The 18,279-nt window shown below is 47.7% G+C and overlaps 1 protein-coding gene across 3 annotated transcripts in view; it reads left to right on the top strand.

The window, feature by feature from the left end:
- LOC140730862 (thrombospondin-2-like) overlaps positions 1-18,279 on the top strand; it is a 219,461-nt gene that overhangs the window by 59,076 nt on the left and 142,106 nt on the right. For all 3 annotated transcript variants that reach the window (XM_073051832.1, XM_073051833.1, XM_073051835.1), the window contains exons 5-6: positions 1,061-1,257; positions 2,249-2,389. In XM_073051832.1, coding sequence (XP_072907933.1) covers positions 1,061-1,257; positions 2,249-2,389 — 338 coding nt within the window. The remainder of the gene's footprint in view (positions 1-1,060; positions 1,258-2,248; positions 2,390-18,279) is intronic.

Genomic DNA, 18,279 nt, shown 5'->3' with positions numbered 1-18,279 from the left:
CCCGCTATTACGGGATCGCTAGCGTTTCTTCTGGTGCATCTGAGGGGCCGTCTCTACAGCCCCTCTTTTATCTTGACTCGCAGGGTAGTAGATGTCAATCAGGTTGGGGGTGATGCAATCTCTCTCCCATTTCCTGGGTCCACTTTGCCCGAGGGCTTGCACGTAGCCTAGTCCCCAATCCACAAATGTGTCTCCAAGAGACAATGGCCAATGTCGCGTTATTTGCATCGCCGGGGAACGAGGCATCCGGCACGTCTCTCTCCCATTTCCTGGGTCCACTGACTCACCCTCCCTTTAGAGCTCTTGCGATTCTCACAAGGGAGGGGGCTGCGGGCATAACAGGGTGTATTTAAGGCAGGGATAGATAGGTTCTTAATTAGCCAGGGCATCAAAGGTTATGGGGTGAGAGCAGGGGAGTGGAGATGACTGGAAGAATTGGATCAGCCCATGATTGAATGGTGGAGCAGACTCGATGGGTTGAATGGCTTACTTCTGTTTCTATATCTTATGGTCTTATTAAACCAGCATGCCCTCCCCGCTTACTAAAAAAATCCACAAAAAAAATTCCAGCAAAATTCTGTGACGGTGCTCGTCCGCCACCCTCTGAGGGGGAACTTGGCTGCAGTACATTCTCAGTGGTAATCTTTAGTCCGTGGGACGAGGCGCTGAAAGGATGATGTGTGCCAGATTACGGTCATTGGCAAAGGCAGCAGACTTCCTATCTGGGCCATGGTTTTCCATCGATTTTCTGTCACCGTTGCCCTCCCCAGTCCTCAGCGGTGATTATTTTGGCTGTATGTGGATTCTGGAACTGGCCCCCCCACGGTGCAGCTTCCGAAGCGAGAATGATTTGGACCACTAGCAAGACTGTTAAAGTCCATTCCTCATGATAAAGGGACAGCTTCTTGTTGGTTCAGTGTTTTGATGTTTTTGGATCTCCAGTAAGTGGAATTAGCATGTCAGTAGCACTTGATGAGCAGCAGTTTTGAAATCTTGACGCTCCTGACCTGCCCAGCCGCTTAATACAACACTGCAAATTTTACCTCTTGTTCTTTCACAGCCGAGGCCATGAACAGTCACGAAAGCCACGAGTTCACAGCGGTCAGCCCGGCTATGAAGAATGAGTTCATTGGCCAGAAAACCAACAAAGTGGTGGATTTCTGTGACCACTCCTGCTCGGACATTGGAAACATGTTTAAAGAGCTGAATGGACTAAGGGTTCTTGTCAGCACTCTGGCTGATGGACTAGTTAAAGTGGTAGGTACACAGAAGTAGCCTTTTATTAAATACAATGCATGTCACCTCATGTATACAGGGGAACACGTGTACACACCTCACCCTGTGTACATGGGGAACACACAGGGAAATACCCCACATTGTGGATATGGAGAAACACAAGTATACACTTCACACTGTGTACATGAGAGCATAGGTACACAGGGACATACTTCAGATGGTGTATATATGGGGAAACCAAGGGATATAACTCATCCTGTGTATGTGGAGAAACAAAAATATAACTCACACTGTCTGTACAAGGGAAAATAGGAATATACTTCACAGTATGTGCACAAGGGAACACAAGTGGAGAGGAATGTGCCACATATTAGGAATAAAGGGAAACAAGGGAATGTACTTCATACTGTGTACACGGGCAAACATAAATACACAGAAATACTATACAGCTCACACTGGCTGTCTAACTGAACACGGCTACACAGGAATGTACCTCTCATTATGTATACAGGGGAACATGGGAATATACTTCACACTGTGTACACAGGTAAATGCAGGTACACAAATATATTTCTCAGTGTGTGCACAACATCCCATGCACAATCAACTTGCAGGCCATGACACAGAGACTTGGGCTAGATTAGTATTTCTGACTCTGTTTTCAGGCTATTGTAATTATACATGTTATGTGTGACTTGTGTTGTATGTGACAGTTGCTATTGTAAATATACATGTTATGTGTGACTTGTGTTGTGTGTGACTGTTGATATTGTAATTATACATGTTATGTGTGACTTGTGCTGTGTGTGCCTGTTGGTGTTGTGTTTTGTACCTTGGCCCCAGAAGAACCAAGTTTCTTCTGTGTTTCAGTTGGCTGTATTCCTGGGTATGGTTACAAGGGGAACATGAAAGGGGAAAGTATGTAAAGTAGGGCATGTTTCTCAGTGTCTGGGTGTAAAATACAGATGGAGCAGTAACCTTCCTGCCCTGGCCAATGTTATTTTTCTCGCAGACAGAAGAAAACGTGATAATCCGGGACATCCTGGAGGAGTCGCTGAAGAAGGTGCGTCCAGGGCAATGTTGGCACAGTGGGCGGCTCTTTGACAACAATGAGGAGTGGACGGTGGACAGCTGTACGAAGTGTACATGCCAGGTGAGCTGGGTTCCCTCTGGGCACACCAGGCAGTGCCAGCAGTTGGCATGTTGCTAAGTGGCCAGCTGGTGAATTGCACAGGTCTGATTCTTAAAATGAAGGCACAAAATTTTCTTAAGGTTCCGGAAAAGGCACAGAGTTTGGAGACAGGAAGTAATCCCTCTCCAGAATATACGTTTCTGCTAAATACTTCTCGGTATTTATGTGAAATTAGCGCAGGTGTGCTTTGACCCTTGGGACAATCTGTGTTAAAGAAACAACAAGGACACTGTTCTTAGTTCATAGGGTCATAGGAACCAGGCCCTTCAGCCCAGCTTGTCTGTGCTGACCATATTGACTTTCTTAAGTCAGTCCCGTTTATCTGCGTTTGGACCAAGTTCTCAGTATGGATTCATGAGGACCCCCTTCAGCCAGACTGCATTAGAGACGGATTTTAGATGAAGCTAGGTGACCAGGAGGAGGACAGAAGGGGAGCGTGAGGCTGTTTTTATCTTACTTTATTTAGAGAAACAGCATGGTAACAGGCCCCTCCAATGAGGCCGGCTGCTCAATTCCAGTCATGTGACCAACTAACCTGCAAACCCGCACGTCTTTGGCCTGTGGGAGGAAACCCGAGCATGCAGAGGAAACCCACGCGGCCACGGAGGAAGCGTACGCGTTCCTGACAGACAGTGGGGGGGATTGAACCTGGGCTGCCGGTGATGTAATGACGTTATGCTACTGTCTTGTCCCATCAGCAGGAGCAGAAACCGAAGCTAATTGGGCTGAAATGCCAGTTCTGTTCAGCAACCAGGGTCACTGATAATAATCAGACCCAGCCACTTTACCCCCAGCCCGAGGTTTGCTCCACGCGCTCCCCTGCCCGCTTCTCTGCTCAACGGTAACTGCGACCGTCTGAGTGCACGGCTGAGCTCCTTGGAGCTGGGGAGCCTGGAACTGGAAGGCATGGTGGAGAGGCGGCGTCATTCACCCATAGCCAGCTTCCAGGCTGCAAGTAAACCGCTGTGAAGAATGACTTTTAAAATCCGATTTGTAACAGATGTATTTGCAGTCTGTGAATAGTTTTGGTCCTCAGTGGATCCGTTCCCACGAGCCTGGCAGAAGGATAAGCTACCTGAACGTGTCTTTAATTATTACAGGGGTGGAGCTCCAAATGAATTAAAGACTTCTCCCTGATTCACTGGCACGAATTTTTCCCTCAGCTGACATTCATACAACAGCTCGTAGCTTATTAACCTTTATGGGAGTTTGCGGCACACCAACTGCCCACGGAGCCTACCTGCAGTAACGTACAGGCTGTTTGTGTTTTGGGTCATGCCAAGGCCAGCAAGCGCCATGTAATTCAAGGTTTATCTGATTGCTCCCTGAGGATCGTTCCTCTCTGCTCACCACTCCCACATCCGCTCCTCTTCTGGGCCGTGGCGAGAAGCCCGAAGGGAGAGCAGTCTGCATTCTGCTGTATCTCGATTTGAGGAGAATTTCCTACGTCCACGGAGATCTGGCCATGGAAATAATCAGCAGAGGCTGTGGCAAGCCCACACTGCTTTCAAGCAATGCAGGAGGAGACCCTGCTGCTTCTGATCCTTGTCACTGCTTATTGAAAGACTTGTAGAATCATAGAGCACTACAGCTTAGAAACAGGCCTTTCAGCCCATCTAGTCCATGCCGAACTGTTATTCTGCGTTGTCCTATCTGGACCATAGCCTTCCTTGTAATTATCCAAATCAAATGCCTCTGATTGCAGCTTGTGCCACCCTCTGAGTCCTTACATTAATCCCACTTCCCGCTCCAACAAACACATCCTCAATAACTAGTTACCTTGTGCAAATTACTGATGAACTGAATTCTGCTTTGGAGGAGCCCATAAACAAACTTCTCTCGTTGTGAATGAGGGAGGTATGCATTATCCAGGATCTGGTTTACAGCATGGTACCAGGTCCTTCGGTCCAGTGGGCGCACTCCCCCCCCCCACCCCCGTTACACTCATGTGATCAATTGACCTACTAATCCGTGCATCTTTAGAATGTGCGGGGAATTGGAGCACCCGGACAAAACCAAGGCAGTCACAGGGAGAACCTAATAACTTCTTACACAGTGGTGGAATTGAACAGGGGTTGCGGGGTGGAATTGAACACGGGTTGCTGACGGTGGAATTGAACAGGGGTTACTGACGGTGGAAATGAACAGGGGTTACTGACGGTGGAATTGAACACGGTTTACTGACCGTGGAATTGAACAGGGGTTGCTGATGGTGGAATTGAACACGGGTTTACTGACGGTGGAATTGAACACGGGTTGCTGACGGTGGAATTGAACAGGGGTTGCTGACGATGGAATTGAACAGGGGTTACTGACGGTGGAATTGAACAGGGGTTGCTGACGGTGGAATTGAACAGGGGTTACTGACGGTGGAATTGAACACGGTTTACTGACCGTGGAATTGAACAGGGGTTGCTGATGGTGGAATTGAACAGGGGTTGCTGACGGTGGAATTGAACAGGGGTTGCTGATGGTGGAATTGAACATGGTTTGCTGACGGTGGAATTGAACAGGGGTTGCTGACGGTGGAATTGAACACGGGTTGCTGACGGTGGAATTGAACACGGGTTACTGACGGTGGAATTGAACAGGGGTTGCTGACGGTGGAATTGAACAGGGGTTGCTGATGGTGGAATTGAACACGGGTTGCTGATGGTGGAATTGAACAGGGGTTGCTGATGGTGGAATTGAACAGGGGTTGCTGACGGAGGAATTGAACAGGGGTTGCTGATGGTGGAATTGAACACGGGTTGCTGACGGTGGAATTGAACAGGGGTTGCTGATGGTGGAATTGAACATGGTTTGCTGACGGTGGAATTGAACAGGGGTTGCTGACGGTGGAATTGAACACGGGTTGCTGACGGTGGAATTGAACACGGGTTACTGACGGTGGAATTGAACAGGGGTTGCTGACGGTGGAATTGAACAGGGGTTGCTGATGGTGGAATTGAACAGGGGTTGCTGACGGTGGAATTGAACAGGGGTTGCTGATGGTGGAATTGAACAGGGGTTGCTGACGGAGGAATTGAACAGGGGTTGCTGATGGTGGAATTGAACACGGGTTGCTGATGGTGGAATTGAACACGGGTTGCTGATGGTGGAATTGAACAGGGGTTGCTGATGGTGGAATCGAACAGGGGTTACTGATGGTGGAATCGAACAGGGGTTGCTGACGGTGGAATTGAACACGGGTTGCTGAAGGTGGAATTGAACAGGGGTTACTGACGGTGGAATTGAACAGGGGTTGCTGATGGTGGAATTGAACAGGGGTTGCTGATGGTGGAATCGAACAGGGGTTGCTGATGGTGGAATTGAACAGGGGTTGCTGACGGAGGAATTGAACAGGGGTTGCTGACGGTGGAATTGAACACGGGTTACTGATGATGGAATTGAACAGGGGTTGCTGATGGTGGAATTGAACAGGGGTTGCTGATGGTGGAATCGAACAGGGGTTGCTGATGGTGGAATTGAACAGGGGTTGCTGACGGTGGAATTGAACAGAGGTTGCTGACGGAGGAATTGAACAGGGGTTGCTGACGGTGGAATCGAACAGAGGTTGCTGATGGTGGAATTGAACAGGGGTTGCTGACGGTGGAATTGAACACAGGTTGCTGACGGTGGAATCGAACAGGGGTTGCTGACGGAGGAATCGAACAGGGGTTGCTGACGGTGGATTTGAACAGAGGTTACAGACGGTGAAATTGAACATGGGTTTACTGACGGTGGAATTGAACACGGGTTGCTGACGGTGGAATTGAACATGGGTTGCTGATGGTGGAATTGAACAGGGGTTGCTGATGGTGGAATTGAACACGGGTTGCTGATGGTGGAATTGAACAGGGATTGCTGATGGTGGAATCGAACAGGGGTTGCTGACGGTGGAATTGAACAGGGGTTGCTGATGGTGGAATTGAACAGGGGTTGTTGACGGTGGAATTGAACACGGGTTGCTGATGGTGGAATTGAACAGGGGTTGCTGACGGTGGAATTGAACAGGGGTTGCTGATGGTGGAATTGAACACGGGTTGCTGACGGTGGAATTGAACAGGGGTTGCTGACGGTGTAATTGAACACGGGTTGCTGACGGTGGAATTGAACAGAGGTTGCTGACGGTGGAATTGAACAGGGGTTGCTGACGGTGGAATTGAACAGAGGTTGCTGACAGTGGAATTGAACAGGGGTTGCTGATGGTGGAATTGAACACGGGTTGCTGACGGTGGAATTGAACAGGGGTTGCTGACGGTGTAATTGAACACGGGTTACTGACGGTGGAATTGAACACGGGTTGCTGACGGTGGAATTGAACAGAGGTTGCTGACAGTGGAATTGAACACGGGTTGCTGACGATGGAATTGAACAGGGGTTGCTGACGGTGGAATTGAACAGAGGTTGCTGACGGAGGAATTGAACAGGGGTTGCTGACGGTGGAATCGAACAGAGGTTGCTGATGGTGGAATTGAACAGGGGTTGCTGACGGTGGAATTGAACACAGGTTGCTGACGGTGGAATCGAACAGGGGTTGCTGACGGAGGAATTGAACAGGGGTTGCTGACGGTGGAATTGAACAGAGGTTACAGACGGTGAAATTGAACACGGGTTTACTGACGGTGGAATTGAACAGGGGTTGCTGACGGTGGAATTGAACACGGGTTTACTGACGGTGGAATTGAACACGGGTTGCTGACGGTGGAATTGAACATGGGTTGCTGATGGTGGAATTGAACAGGGGTTGCTGATGGTGGAATTGAACAGAGGTTGCTGATGTTGGAATTGAACAGGGGTTGCTGACGGTGTAATTGAACACGGGTTGATGATGGTGGAATTGAACACGGGTTGATGATGGTGGAATTGAACACAGGACATTGGAGTAGAATTGAACAGGGGTTGCTGATTGTGGAATTGAACACGGGACGTTGGAGTAGAATTGAACAGGGGCTATTGATGGTGGAATTGAATACTGTTTGCTGATGGTAGATTTGAATACGGTTTGAAGTTGTTGTAATTGAATACGGGTTGGTGATGGTGGAATTGACCAAGGGCTACTGACGGTGGAATTGAAGACAAGTTGCTGGAGTGGAATTTAACACGGTTTGCTGGTGTTGAATTGAACATGGGTTTTTGACCGTGTAATATAACATAACCATATAACAATTACAGCACGGAAACAGGCCATCTTGGCCCTTCTAGTCCGTGCCAAACGCTTACTATCACCTTGTCCCATCAACCTGCACTCTGCCCATAACCCTCCATTCCTTTCCTGTCCATATACCTATCCAATTTTTTTTTAAATGACAATTTAATTGAACACGAGTTGTGGTGGAATTGAATATGGTTTAATGGAACAGGGGTTGCTAATGGTGGAATTGAACATGGGTTGCCGACGGTGGAATTGAACACGGGTTGCTGACGATGGAATTGAACACGGGTTACTGACGGTGGAATTGAACATGGGTTGCTGACGGTAGATTTCAATAACACAGGTTGGTGACGGTGAAATTGAACACAGGTTGCTGGAGTGTAATTGAACACGGGTTGCTGATGGTGGAATTGAACAGAGTTTGCTGACGGTGGAATTGAACAGGGGTTGCTGACGGTGGAATTGAACACAGGTTGCTGACGGTGGAATTGAACAGGGGTTACTGACGGTGGAATTGAACACGGTTTACTGACCGTGGAATTGAACACGGGTTGATGACGGTGGAATTGAACACAGGTTGCTGGAGTGTAATTGAACACGGGTTGCTGATGGTGGAATTGAACAGAGTTTGCTGACGGTGGAATTGAACAGGGGTTGCTGACGGTGGAATTGAACAGGGGTTGCTGATGGTGGAATTGAACAGGGGTTGCTGACGGTGGAATTGAACAGGGGTTGCTGATGGTGGAATTGAACAGGGGTTGCTGACGGAGGAATTGAACAGGGGTTGCTGATGGTGGAATTGAACACGGGTTGCTGATGGTGGAATTGAACACGGGTTGCTGATGGTGGAATTGAACAGGGGTTGCTGATGGTGGAATCGAACAGGGGTTACTGATGGTGGAATCGAACAGGGGTTGCTGACGGTGGAATTGAACACGGGTTGCTGAAGGTGGAATTGAACAGGGGTTACTGACGGTGGAATTGAACAGGGGTTGCTGATGGTGGAATTGAACAGGGGTTGCTGATGGTGGAATCGAACAGGGGTTGCTGATGGTGGAATTGAACAGGGGTTGCTGACGGAGGAATTGAACAGGGGTTGCTGACGGTGGAATTGAACACGGGTTACTGATGATGGAATTGAACAGGGGTTGCTGATGGTGGAATTGAACAGGGGTTGCTGATGGTGGAATCGAACAGGGGTTGCTGATGGTGGAATTGAACAGGGGTTGCTGACGGTGGAATTGAACAGAGGTTGCTGACGGAGGAATTGAACAGGGGTTGCTGACGGTGGAATCGAACAGAGGTTGCTGATGGTGGAATTGAACAGGGGTTGCTGACGGTGGAATTGAACACAGGTTGCTGACGGTGGAATCGAACAGGGGTTGCTGACGGAGGAATCGAACAGGGGTTGCTGACGGTGGATTTGAACAGAGGTTACAGACGGTGAAATTGAACATGGGTTTACTGACGGTGGAATTGAACACGGGTTGCTGACGGTGGAATTGAACATGGGTTGCTGATGGTGGAATTGAACAGGGGTTGCTGATGGTGGAATTGAACACGGGTTGCTGATGGTGGAATTGAACAGGGATTGCTGATGGTGGAATCGAACAGGGGTTGCTGACGGTGGAATTGAACAGGGGTTGCTGATGGTGGAATTGAACAGGGGTTGTTGACGGTGGAATTGAACACGGGTTGCTGATGGTGGAATTGAACAGGGGTTGCTGACGGTGGAATTGAACAGGGGTTGCTGATGGTGGAATTGAACACGGGTTGCTGACGGTGGAATTGAACAGGGGTTGCTGACGGTGTAATTGAACACGGGTTGCTGACGGTGGAATTGAACAGAGGTTGCTGACGGTGGAATTGAACAGGGGTTGCTGACGGTGGAATTGAACAGAGGTTGCTGACAGTGGAATTGAACAGGGGTTGCTGATGGTGGAATTGAACACGGGTTGCTGACGGTGGAATTGAACAGGGGTTGCTGACGGTGTAATTGAACACGGGTTACTGACGGTGGAATTGAACACGGGTTGCTGACGGTGGAATTGAACAGAGGTTGCTGACAGTGGAATTGAACACGGGTTGCTGACGATGGAATTGAACAGGGGTTGCTGACGGTGGAATTGAACAGAGGTTGCTGACGGAGGAATTGAACAGGGGTTGCTGACGGTGGAATCGAACAGAGGTTGCTGATGGTGGAATTGAACAGGGGTTGCTGACGGTGGAATTGAACACAGGTTGCTGACGGTGGAATCGAACAGGGGTTGCTGACGGAGGAATTGAACAGGGGTTGCTGACGGTGGAATTGAACAGAGGTTACAGACGGTGAAATTGAACACGGGTTTACTGACGGTGGAATTGAACAGGGGTTGCTGACGGTGGAATTGAACACGGGTTTACTGACGGTGGAATTGAACACGGGTTGCTGACGGTGGAATTGAACATGGGTTGCTGATGGTGGAATTGAACAGGGGTTGCTGATGGTGGAATTGAACAGAGGTTGCTGATGTTGGAATTGAACAGGGGTTGCTGACGGTGTAATTGAACACGGGTTGATGATGGTGGAATTGAACACGGGTTGATGATGGTGGAATTGAACACAGGACATTGGAGTAGAATTGAACAGGGGTTGCTGATTGTGGAATTGAACACGGGACGTTGAGTAGAATTGAACAGGGGCTATTGATGGTGGAATTGAATACTGTTTGCTGATGGTAGATTTGAATACGGTTTGAAGTTGTTGTAATTGAATACGGGTTGGTGATGGTGGAATTGACCAAGGGCTACTGACGGTGGAATTGAAGACAAGTTGCTGGAGTGGAATTTAACACGGTTTGCTGGTGTTGAATTGAACATGGGTTTTTGACCGTGTAATATAACATAACCATATAACAATTACAGCACGGAAACAGGCCATCTTGGCCCTTCTAGTCCGTGCCAAACGCTTACTATCACCTTGTCCCATCAACCTGCACTCTGCCCATAACCCTCCATTCCTTTCCTGTCCATATACCTATCCAATTTTTTTTTAAATGACAATTTAATTGAACACGAGTTGTGGTGGAATTGAATATGGTTTAATGGAACAGGGGTTGCTAATGGTGGAATTGAACATGGGTTGCCGACGGTGGAATTGAACACGGGTTGCTGACGATGGAATTGAACACGGGTTACTGACGGTGGAATTGAACATGGGTTGCTGACGGTAGATTTCAATAACACAGGTTGGTGACGGCGAAATTGAACACAGGTTGCTGGAGTGTAATTGAACACGGGTTGCTGATGGTGGAATTGAACAGAGTTTGCTGACGGTGGAATTGAACAGGGGTTGCTGACGGTGGAATTGAACACAGGTTGCTGACGGTGGAATTGAACAGGGGTTACTGACGGTGGAATTGAACACGGTTTACTGACCGTGGAATTGAACACGGGTTGATGACGGTGGAATTGAACACGAGTTGCTGACGGTGGAATTGAACAGGGGTTGCTGACATTGGAATTGAACACGGGTTGCTGACGGTGGAATTGAACACGGTTTGCTGACGGTGGAATTGAACACGGGTTGATGACGGTGGAATTGAACAGGGGTTGCTGACGGTGGAATTGAACACGGGTTGCTGACGGTGGAATTGAACACGGGTTGCTGACGGTGGAATTGAACATGGTTTACTGACCGTGGAATTGAACACGGGTTGATGACGGTGGAATTGAACAGGGGTTACTGTTGGTGGAATTGAACAGGGGTTGCTGACGGTGGAATTGAACACGGGTTGCTGACGGTGGAATTGAACACGGGTTGATGACGGTGGAATTGAACACGGGTTGCTGACGGTGGAATTGAACACTGGTTGCTGACGGTGGAATTGAACACGGGTTGCTGACGGTGGAATTGAACACTGGTTGCTGACGGTGGAATTGAACAGGGGTTGCTGGGGTGGAATTGAACAGGGGTTGCTGGGGTGGAATTGAATGTGGTTTACTGATCATGAAATTGAACACAGTTTGCTGGAGTGGAATTAAAGATGGGTTGCTGATGATGGAATTCAACACGGGTTGAATTCACAGTGTCATTGAACATAGGTTGCTCGGGTAGAATTGAACAGGGGTTGCTGACGGTAAAATTGAACCTGGGATGCTGAAGGTGGAAGTCAACACGGGTTACTGGAGTGGTATTGATCAACAGTTGCTGATGGTGGAATTGTACAGGGGTTGCTGACGGTGGAATTGAACACGGGTTGCTGACGGTGGAATCGAACAGGGGTTGCTGATGGTGGAATCGAACAGGGGTTGCTGACAGTGGAATTGAACAGGGTTTGCTAACGGTGGAATTGAACATGGGTTGCTTACGGTGACAGTTACTGACAGTGTTGACAGTGGAATAAAACACCGGTTTTTGGGCAGGAATTGAACACGGGTTGCTGATGGTGGAATTGAACACGGGTTGATGACGGTGGAATTGAACAGGGGTTACTGATGGTGGAATTGAACAGGGGTTGCTGACGGTGGAATTGAACACGGGTTGCTGACGGTGGAATTGAACACGGGTTGATGACGGTGGAATTGAACACGGGTTGCTGACGGTGGAATTGAACACTGGTTGCTGACGATGGAATTGAACAGGGGTTGCTGACGGTGGAATTGAACACGGGTTGCTGATGGTGGAATTGAACACGGGTTGCTGGAGTGGAATTGTACATGGGTTGTAATTTTGAGGAAGGGTTGCTAACGGTGGAATTGGACATGGTTCGCTGACTGTGGAATTGAACAGGGGTTGCTGATGGTGGAATCGAACAGGGGTTGCTAACGGTGGAATTGAACACGGGTTGCTAACGGTGGAATTGGACATGGTTCGCTGACTGTGGAATCAGCGGCGTATCTAAGGTATGGCACGTGCCCTCGGTGCCACTTGAAGTGTGGCACCACTGAGCAGTTTCTACTAAAGTCAGACAAGCCATCCTCGGATAGTAAAAAAAGAATTTTCTTCAGATGTATGATCTGCCTTTGATTATCATTGGTGGTGGAGGCGGATATGATAGGGTCTTTTAAGAGGCTTATAGATAGGTACATGGAGCTTAGTAAAATAGAGGGCTATAGGTAAGCCCAGTAATTTCTAAGGTAGGGACATGTTCAGCACGACTTTGTGGGCCGAAAGACCTGTATTGTGCTGTAGGTTTTCTGTGTTTCTATGTATGATCTGTCATTGATTATCATGGGTGACGAGCACTAGGGTGGACTTATTTCAGAGCATTATGTAAGAAGACCATGAAACGTTTCTTCACGAAGAGGAAGGAAAGTGGAGCTGAAGGACGGAAGAGATGGAAGCTGGAGGCAGAGGAAGCCAAGAAGTCGAGCAATTTCTTCATGCCCTTCTTTGAAAAGCCCGGAACAAGTAATTCAACACATTGCATGGAGTCGCCTGCACCTGCTACAAGTTTGTTAGAATCCAAAGGTGGATCAAATACAAATGCGTCACAAGCCGAGGAGGAAGTCAAGTCAGATAAATCTGAGTATGATGAGATTAAGAGTGAGGCTACCACAGAGAACGTGGACATGACAGGAGGGGAAGACGGTGGTGGTGGTGGTGATGTTGAGCTTATTGACGAGCTTTTACCTGACAAGATTGAACCTGACGACACTGAACCCAGTGAACTGGATGGTGTCAAAGAGCCTCGAACTGTCATACCAGAAGTGATTGAACAGCATGACATTGAACTTCTGAAGTTCGACAAGGATACTGGAAAAGCAATTTTGCCTGACGCGTTGAGAACAGAAATAATAAAGCTGGGTTCAAAGTATTTCCAGAACAGTGAGGGGCCTTTCCTACCAACAAATAACCACTCAATGAACAAAACTTGGTTCAAGAGGAAATTGGAAAATGGTTGTGGTGAGGAAGTGACTCGCTCATGGCTGGTCTATTCCCTTTCTAAAAAGTCTGCATTTTGTATCTGTTGTCTTCTCTATTACCAGTCAGACCATCAGTCCTCATTGGAGCAGGAAAGTGGATTCAACCAGTGGAAAGCACCTGAAAGGATTAGTGTTCATGAAAATGCCAAGAATCATTGGGAATGCTTCACAGTGGAAAGAAATGGAAAGAAATTTAGCTGGAAACAGAGGAGTCATTGACGTGGTATTTCAGTCACAGATTGAGAAGGAAAAGCAGAAGTGGCGTGATATCTTGATGAGAAACCTTCATGGCATAAAATTCCTTGCGACTCAGAACCTGGCTTTGGGAGGACACGGAGTCACTTCAGCTAGATGGTGACTCCAATGTGGGAAATTTCCTTGGCTTACCGAAACTACTGGCCATCTTTGGCCCTGTCATAAAAGAGCACCTCACTCATTTGGAAAGTCATCCTGGATCCACGTCTTATCTTTCACCAGGTGTTCAGAACGAATTCATCCACATGATGGCATCCCCTGTTCACTAGAGATTACTGAGAAACATTCATAAAGCCAAGTACTATGGTCTCATGTTCGACTCGACTCCTGATCAGGCACACCGTGAGCAAATGTCAGAAGTAGTGAGGTATGTGGAAGTTGATTTTGAGAGGAAAACAGTCCGTGTTAGAGAGTCCTTCCTTGGTTTTATCCAGATAAACATAGAACATAGAACATAAAATAGTACAGCACAGTACAGGCCCTTCGGCCCACAATGTTGTGCTGACCCTTAAACCCTGCCTCCCATATAACCCCCCACCTTAAATTCCTCCATATACCTGTCTGGTAGTCTCTTAAATTTCACTGATGTATCTGCCTCCACCACTGACTCAGGCAGTGCTTTCCATGCACCAACCACTCTCTGAGTAAAAAACCTTCCTCTAATAACCCCCTTGAACTTCCCACCCCTTACCTTACAGAGCAGTGGTGCCCTGGGGAACAGGCGCTGGCTGTCCACTCTATCTATTCCTCTTAATATGTTGTATACCTCTATCATGTCTCCTCTCATCCTCCTTCTCTCCAAAGAGTAAAGCCCTAGCTCCCTTAATCTCTGATCATAATGCATTCTCTCTAAACCAGGCAGCATCCTGGTAAATCCCCTCTGTACCCTTTCCAATGCTTCCACATCCTTCCTATAGTGAGGCGACCAGAACTGGACACAGTTCTCCAAGTGTGGCCTAACCAGAGTTTTATAGAGCTGCATCATTACATCACGACTCTTAAACTCTATCCCTCGACTTATGAAAGCTAACAACCCGTAAGCTTTCTTAACTACCCTATCTACCTGTGAGACAACTTTCAGGGATCTGTGGACATGTACCCCCAGATCCCTCTGCTCCTCCACACTACCAAGCATCCTGCCATTTACTTTGTACTCTGCCCTGGAGTTTGTCCTTCCAAAGTGTACCACCTCACATTTCTCTGGGTTGAACTCCATCTGCCACTTCTCAGCCCACTTCTGCATCCTATCAATGTCTCTCTGCAATCTTCGACAATCCTCTACACTGTCTACAACACCACCAACCCTTGTGTCGTCTGCAAACTTCCCAACCCACCCTTCTACCCCCACATCCAGGTCGTTAATAAAAATCACGAAAAGTAGAGGTCCCAGAACCGAACCTTGTGGGACACCACTAGTCACAACCCTCCAATCTGAATGTACTCCCTCCACCATGACCCTCTGCCTTCTGCAGGCAAGACAATTCTGAATCCACCTGGCCAAACTTCCCTGGATCCCATGCCTTCTGACTTTCTGAATAAGTTTACCTGAATAAGGCAGAAGGATGCTGAGAGCTTGGTTGAAGACACCTTGAAACAACTAGAGACGGATGAAATGGAGCTACAATATTGTTGGTCACAGTGCTATGATAACGCTGCTGTGATGGCTAGACACAGAAGTGGTGTTCATCAAAGAGTAAGTGAGGAAAAACAACCTGGCAATGTTTGTGAATTGCAACAATCACTCACTCTACTTGGTAGGTGTACATGCAGCCAAGCAGGATACAATGATCGTCACGTTTTTTGGAACCATCGAAGCTCTCTACGTGTTTTTCTCTCATCCAACACACCGCTGGGAAAAACTCAAAAACGCCATGCCTGTGGTTGTTAAGTCAGAGTCCAAAACCAGGTGGAGTGCAAGGACAGAAGCAGTGAAGCCCGTCAACAAGTACCTTGAGGAGATACTTCAAGTTCTCCAGGACACGATAGACAATGAAACCAAGAGCAGTGAAACAAGAAGTGAGGCAAGGCAGCTGTACAACCGCATGTTGAGTTATGATTTTCTGATTTTGCTAGGGTTTTGGAACAAAGTACTCATTCGCATTGACCATATTCAAAAGAGGCTGCAGGATCCTAGCATGAACTTCCACGATGCTGTCCTGGATTTGAAAGCACTCCGAGATCATTTTTATGATGAAAGAGAAGAAGGAGTCGGTCTCTGTCAAGAATGGAATACTGAAGTCGAAAGACGTCAGAGACGAAAGAAACGAATGGCTGATGAGAACTCGAGAGACACTGGGTTAACAGCTAAGGAGGAAATGGAAAGAGTCATGAAGGGAACACTCAACCGTCTTCACAGAGAAATGGACGAAAGGTTTACTTGTTTGCATGACACTGACGCCAAGTTTGGTTTCCTTCTCGATGTTGAGGGACTGTGTTACGGCGCCGACAGTAACGACCTAAAAAAGTGTGAAAATGTGGGTGAATTGTACAACTCTGATGTTGATGGACAGCAGCTACATGAAGAAATTTTGGATTGCAGAATGTCACTATCAAGGCGGGTCAACATGAAAATAAAAAGACCTGAAGAGCTTCTTGAATTTATTGTTCAGTATGGAGATGAGGGCGTCTTCCCCAATCTTCGCATTGCTACTCAGATAATGCTAACCATCGCAGTTTCCATCGCCAGCTGTGAGAGATCATTCAGCAAGTTAAAACTAATACTTTCATATTTGAGAGCCTCCATGGGTCAAGGCAGACACTGTGATCTTGTTCTGCTGTGAAAGTAGAAAGAGAAGAAACTGATAAAACTGACTTTGATCACATCATAGACCAATTTGCATCAATGAAAGCAAGGAAGGTGCAGTTATAATTTTCAGGTAGTGCCATAATTTGTTAATTAAAAGATTAATGAGCTTGACTTGTATTTTTGAGCTGATATTATGGTAAAGTTATCTAAAAGATGGGTGTCAGATGTTTGGACAGGGGTGCAATTTCAGTGCTTGCCATAGGTGCTATTTTCTGTAGATATGCCTCTGTGTGGAATTGAACACAGGTTGCAGATGGTGGAATTGAACACTGGTTGCTGGGATGGAATTGAACACTGGTTGCTGGGATGGAATTGAACACGGGTTGCTGATGGTGGAATTGAACACTGGTTGCTGGGATGGAATTGAACACGGGTTGCTGATGGTGGAATTGAACACTGGTTGCTGGGATGGAATTGAACACGGGTTGCTGATGGTGGAATTGAACACTGGTTGCTGACGGTGGAATTGAACACTGGTTGCTGGGATGGAATTGAACACGGGTTGCTGATGGTGGAATTGAACAGGGGTTGCTGATGGTGGAATTGAACACTGGTTGCTGGGATGGAATTGAACACGGGTTGCTGATGGTGGAATTGAACAGGGGTTACCGACGGTGGAATTGAACACGGGTTGCTGACGGTGGAATTGAACACGGGTTGCTGACGGTGGAATTGAACAGGGGTTGCTGATGGTGGAATTGAACGGGTTGCTGACGGTGGAATTGAACAGGGGTTGCTGATGGTGGAATTGAACAGGGGTTGCTGATGGTGGAATTGAACACGGGTTGTTGATGGTGGAATTGAACAGGGGTTGCTGATGGTGGAATTGAACACGGGTTGTTGACGGTGGAATTGAACAGGGGTTGCTGATGGTGGAATTGAACACTGGTTGCTGACGGTGGAATTGAACACGGGTTGCTGACGGTGGAATTGAACACGGGTTGCTGATGGTGGAATTGAACAGGGGTTGCTGATGGTGGAATTGAACACGGGTTGTTGATGGTGGAATTGAATGCGGGTTGCTGGAATGGAATTGAACGCGGGTTGCTGGAATGGAATTGAACGCGGGTTGTTGATGGTGGAATTGAACAGGGGTTGCTGACGATGGAATTGAACAGGGGTTGTTGATGGTGGAATTGAACTCGGGTTGCTGATGGTGGAATTGAACACGGGTTGCTGATGGTGGAATTGAACAGGGGTTGCTGACGGTGGAATTGAACACGGTTTGCTGATGGTGGAATTGAACACGGTTTGCTGACGGTGGAATTGAACACAGGTTACTGACGGTGGAATTGAACACGGTTTGCTGATGGTGGAATTGAACACGGGTTACTGATGGAGGAATTGAACAGGGGTTGCTGACGGTGGAATTGAACACGGGTTGCTGACGGTGGAATTGAACACGGTTTGCTGACGGTGGAATTGAACACGGGTTACTGACGGTGGAATTGAACACGGGTTGCTGACGGTGGAATTGAACACGGGTTGCTGACGGTGGATTTGAACACGCGTTCCAGATGTTGGAATTGAACACGGGTTGGCTGGAGTTCAATTCAACATGGTTTGGTGACGGTGCAATTGAACACAGATTGTTGGAGCGGAATTGAACACGGGTTGCTGACAGTGGAATGGAACACTACAGCTTGTTGTTGAGCCCACTAGGGGATTGGCTGTACTGGATTGGGTATTGTGTAATGAACCAGAGGTGAATAGAGAGATTGAGGTGAAGGAACCCTTAGGAGACAG

The sequence above is a fragment of the Hemitrygon akajei genome, chromosome 7, assembly GCF_048418815.1.
Source record: "Hemitrygon akajei chromosome 7, sHemAka1.3, whole genome shotgun sequence".
Classification (NCBI taxonomy): domain Eukaryota; kingdom Metazoa; phylum Chordata; class Chondrichthyes; order Myliobatiformes; family Dasyatidae; genus Hemitrygon; species Hemitrygon akajei.
Note: the sequence above shows the minus strand (reverse complement) of the source record. Positions and strands in the feature narration are given on the sequence as shown.